Raw genomic sequence first — 5,135 nt, 5'->3', positions numbered from 1 at the left:
AAACCGTGGGGGTTGGACTTTGGGATAGATATCCACACGAGTGGAGGAGGGGAAATGTCGAGAGTCTGTGAGCCAATGAGAAAAGCGATACGGACACCGGATGTGGTATAAAATAGATCCGGGGGACATTTTCTACAGCGGTCTGCGAAGAGTGTGGGAAGCATGCTTTTCAGCGTTGGGCAAGCGAACTGCGGCATGGTCGTGTTTAATTTGGCTATGAAATTTTATGTTGTAGTTATTATTATTGCAGCTGACTGCCAGTGCATATATGATGGGGAGGTGTAAAGTTAGAGCACTGAAAGCAATGACTGCGCGTTTGAGCAGCGGGACTTGACTAGGCCGCATGAGCAAAGAAAACGAAGGTAAGAACTTATTTAAAATAAAATAAAAACTAAATAAAAATACAACCCGCTTGAGCTCCCATCTGTAACCAGGTATTTTGGTCTCTTTGTGAAATAGGATGGTGATTGCTCTAGTGGATGTTTTCTGCACTTCACCACGTGGACAGGGTGGTGTCATACAGTCTCGTGGAGGACGGCCAGCAGCGAGGTATGAAGTCAGAAATATGAAGTACAGAAAATGTGTTTTCCCTTTGGTTCATGGATGATGAGTTTTCGTGCGTTAGACTTCTGATCTGAAAATGAAGTCAGAATTGAAATCTGAGTTGAGTCACTAACACAGGTCAGGATTTGTAATCAATCAATCACATGCACTTAAGCTTTTTTTTTTTTTATCATTTTCTGCACAGGGGCCTTCAGTGTGAATGGATGTTCAGGATAATGACACAGTAAGTAATTTGAGTGTAATCCAAAATGATTGTAACTGATAAGTCTTCTGATAAATTTGAAGACATTATTGATCTGCCCCCCTCAAAGATCTTTATAAACAGCTTGTTAACAACTGAGCTTATTTGTTTTCTTCTTCAGGGACCAGCCTGTGATGCTCAAGAAGTGGACCCAGGCTTGAAGTTGCAGTGTCTCAGATAAACATGTTTTTTTTGGGGGGGGGGGGTTTTCCATCTTTGTTTTTATTTTATTTGTACTATTTGTATTTGTTCTATTTTTATTGTATATATTAATCGACATCTGCGGGTGGACAGCAAAGAAAGAATTTCATTGCACAGAGAAATGCCTTTTCTCTTGTGACGCATGACAATAAACACTTTGAATCTTGACTCTTTAAAAAGAATAAAGCATTTTTCCACAAACCAACAGCGTCGTTTTTGTTATTTTAACTTATTTCTGGGCACTCCTCTGAACCTGGCTGGCCTCTTCCGTGGCCACTCAAAGGTGGAGAGCAGTGCAAGATCAAGTTATGTCTTGTCATAACTGGGGTTTCTTGGCTTTTATTTCACCAAGTCTCTCTTTTAAAGCAAGACACAGACTCGAGATGAAGTTCAGGTATAGTGTTCTCAAAGTGTGGAAGCTGCCCACGTGACTGAGTTTAACATCCGTCTGTGGTGTCAGCACATCTGTTAGCATTAACACTTAATTTGACACCACAAGTCAGATGTTTAAAAAGAAGAAATGCAGCCGGTTAAATACTGAATATTTTTGTCAAGTGAATGTACATCCACACACATACTATTTTTAGATTGTGAAGTGTTGTCTTTCATACTTCACGTCCTTGATTCCTCTTCCCCCAGATGAGAGCAGACGGGGCTAGGAAAAACTGGTTAACAAAAATAAGATGCCACTTATGACATGGGACAGCGGCATCATCTCATAAGTGGCTGTTATAGCCACTATATTTATAATTGGAAATGATAAAGTTCATTTGTTGAATATCTTAAAGTCCAACTCTCAGCAGGCTTCATATCATCCAGTGATGTGCCACCACTACTTCACGTGTATAAACACTTCCACAAATGACACCTGTGCAACGTCTCTACCCACAGATTTGTTTCGGGAGTTGAGACAACTCTCAGCAGATCAAACTATCAGTTTCCAGGTCACGAGTGGGAACACAGAGACCTTGCATTGTCTAATTTTGTGGGTTGTAGCCTGTGGATTGTGCTTAGCTAACATGAGTGGCACCCTGTGTGGTCTTCTGCTGCAGTAGCCCATCTGCTTCAAGGTTTGTTTGGTGTGTAATTAGAGGGTGCTCTTCTGCATACTTTAGTCATAACAAGTGGTTATTTGAGTACTGTTGCCTTCCAATCAGCTCAAAGCATTCTTCCCGCCCTCCTCTCACATCAGTAAAGCGTTTTTCACTGAATAGTTTCTCCTTTGGAACATTCCCTGTTACATTAATAGATGATTGTGCAGGAAAATCCCAGTAGATACCAGCCCATCTGGCATCAACAACCATGCCAAGTCAGTTAAAACACCTTTCTTCTCCATTCTGGTGTATCTCATCTTGATACGCCTCAACTCACTGAGTTGGCGCCTTGTGATTGAACAGGCGTACCTTATGAAGCGAAACAGCATATAAATGCATGTCTTCTGATGAGAATCTGGCTCCGGCTTCTCATTCCTCATCTCTTCTGTCAGAACATCAAATCCATACGTATTCTTTCCGAGCAAAAAGATTTTATTGATCCACAATGATCAGAAACGTAACATTCTGCAACATCACTGAACACAACAGCAATGTTTGATATTGTCATCACTTGTGCAAATAAACAACACCGAGACATGAAAAACCAAAATGGGCATGTCTTAACAGACACAGTAATGGCACAAAGACTTTTTTTTCCCCTTTTCCTATTCTCAACTGATGCAAGAAACACGGCGGCTCACTATGGAGGAATGTTTAATTTACTTTAAAGGCACTTTCTGCCTCATACACTTGTCAACACACATGTCTGGACATATAAAGTAAAAGTCACCTGTAAAGCAGGGTGTCTTGGCAGATTACAAAGATCCTGTAGTTCTAGTGTATGTCATGTTTTTCTTTAATGTGTACAACAGTAGACAGCATTTAAAAAAAGGAAATCAATAAATAATTCAACAGAAACGGAGCATTCATTAGCTGGATGTCTGCTGAGAGCATTAAATAATATGGCTAATATCCAGTATGTTATTGATTTAAAATAAAACAGCAAGAGTGGATGTCCCAGCTCTTTAAACTACACATTTCTGAGTTTATGTGTTTCCATTTAAACTAAAAGTGTTTCAGTCTCCTGCTCATTAAAATCACTCCCTGCAGATTATTTTTCTCCGTCTTCTGAATTTCTGTTTACCTCATACACAACCCTCTGGTTTCTTTCTTTAAACCACACTGAAAGATTGCTTTGGCAATAAAAAATAGAAAATTATTACTTTTTGTCGACTCTGAACATAACACGAAAAGAGCGCTTGAAACATGTTGCTTAGAAGCACGTTTTCAGTGAATGAGCTATTCCATTGCACAGCTAAAGAGCTGCATTCCTATGTATACATTCAATAGACCTAGGCAATGTTTTGCTGCTGCGTTTGCAGATGTACTTCAATTCACACGACTCCTCTGTAAGTCCTATGACACAGGTAAAAAGCATAATGACAGTCCTTTATTCTAAACAGGCCCGGTGTCTTATAGACGCAGAGCCGTTGATTGGTTTGCATATAGGTGCCAGGCAGCCGGCACAGGCAGCAGTGTGAGTGGTTGATAAATGTGTCTCGACATCCCTGTGAAACATGTAATCACAGATGCTGGGGTTTTCGGCGAAATCGCCTGCGAATTTAAAGGAATATTCTGTCAGGTGTTTGCTCGCTCAGATATACACAATCTTCGTTTAGTGGCCTCAGGAGTTCTCAAAGAGTTATAGTAACAATAAACCAGTCAATTAGAAACGTCACATAAAAGGTTTACACTGTACAACTATCACGTTTGGGGCAGCTGTACATCACAGGTATTATGGTTCCTCTGGTTGGATCGGATGGCTATTTGTCAATCCACCATGACACACACACACACACACACACACACACGCACACACTTTAACCATGTCCCCCAAAAAAGTAATTTCATCAGAGTGAATCATAATATTTGATGTCACACTAAAACTGTGTGAATGATCGGCAGTCTGTGAGTCACTGTTCTCTTCTGTTTGCTTTTAATAGCCAGATATGAGTAGATTTCAGATCGTTTTGAAGCACAGCCTTCATGGAGCGGTGCGACAGCAGGACTGGAGTACTGGTAAAAATACCAGGGAGCCGACCGAGCCCACTGCTGGAGCTGTGATCTCTGAGACGGGGCGGGGACATGGCGATAAAAAGCTTGTCATTGAACACCTCGAGCAGCGTGCCTTCACATGTCAGAGACATCAGATTCGGGTTCTGGATCCTTCAAGGCATCATTTGTCACAGTAAACAAGTTGGCATTTGAACGCGTATCCATGGCAGAGTGCATTATGGGTAGCCACACATCATCCATGTTTGGCATCACAAATATTTTCTGTGAAATGATGAAAAAAACAAAAAAAAAAAACAAGGATTAGCAATAAATATGGTGGAGGACAGTGAAGCATGTTTACTCGAAAACCACTGTGAGAGACTATTAGAGGAACAGAACCTATAAATTCTAGTTTTGTCATCAAAAACATACAAAATGAAAACAAAAATAAAGTTTCAAACTATCTCTTTTAACAAGAAAGCAACAAAGCAACCCTGTATTGTTATGTCTGAAACCCAATAAAGCCTGAGTCCAGCGTTTGTTGAAAGCCAGATGTAAACACTTGCTCACAAATGACAACAGTGTGCACCGCAGCGCTATATTTTACTAGAAGCATTGTGGAGGGGGCCAAAACGTAATTACAGCCCCTGAGGAGGAGGCAGAGATAAATGTTGATGTGTGGTAAACCTGACAGGGACAATTTGCTGCGGTAGTTTGCAGAGGTGCTCTTTGTCCTTGGTGAGTAAACTTTGAGCTTCTCGGCCATGCCAATGGTAGACTTTCAAACATCAGTTGATAAATACCACAGGATATGACATCATGCACTAAATGCACCCATGTTTACAAAAAAGGTTAGGGTGCTGTGTTAAACGTAAAAACAGATTCCAGTGATTTGGAGTTTTTTTTTTAACTATATTCAATTGAAAATAGCACAATGTATTAACAACATATTGGATTTAAACCTACTGGTTAAAACTTTCTGTTTGGATCTACATGTTCCTCCTATGCACACATGGGTGGTAATTCTAAATAGGCCAAAG

The 5,135-nt window shown here is 40.5% G+C and overlaps 1 protein-coding gene and 1 long non-coding RNA gene across 7 annotated transcripts in view; one reads left to right on the top strand and one right to left on the bottom strand.

Annotated features, from left to right (window-relative positions):
- Window positions 1-103: 103 nt before the first annotated feature.
- On the top strand, window positions 104-1,207 carry LOC113020030 (uncharacterized). Its single transcript, XR_003272138.2, has 4 exons — window positions 104-362; window positions 460-549; window positions 749-787; window positions 927-1,207. It is a non-coding gene; the product is annotated as an uncharacterized LOC113020030 (long non-coding RNA).
- Window positions 1,208-2,514: 1,307 nt separating this feature from the next.
- The window catches only part of tex2 (testis expressed 2), a 30,610-nt gene continuing 27,989 nt past the window's right edge, over window positions 2,515-5,135 (bottom strand). For all 6 annotated transcript variants that reach the window (XM_080300906.1, XM_026165057.2, XM_026165058.2 and 3 more), the window contains one exon: window positions 2,515-4,377. In XM_080300906.1, coding sequence (XP_080157032.1) covers window positions 4,231-4,377 — 147 coding nt within the window. In that variant the 3' untranslated portion in view covers window positions 2,515-4,230. The remainder of the gene's footprint in view (window positions 4,378-5,135) is intronic.

Source organism: Astatotilapia calliptera, chromosome 4 (genome assembly GCF_964374335.1).
Source record: "Astatotilapia calliptera chromosome 4, fAstCal68.1, whole genome shotgun sequence".
Classification (NCBI taxonomy): Eukaryota; Metazoa; Chordata; class Actinopteri; order Cichliformes; family Cichlidae; genus Astatotilapia; species Astatotilapia calliptera.
This window is presented reverse-complemented; position numbering and strand designations above follow the sequence as displayed.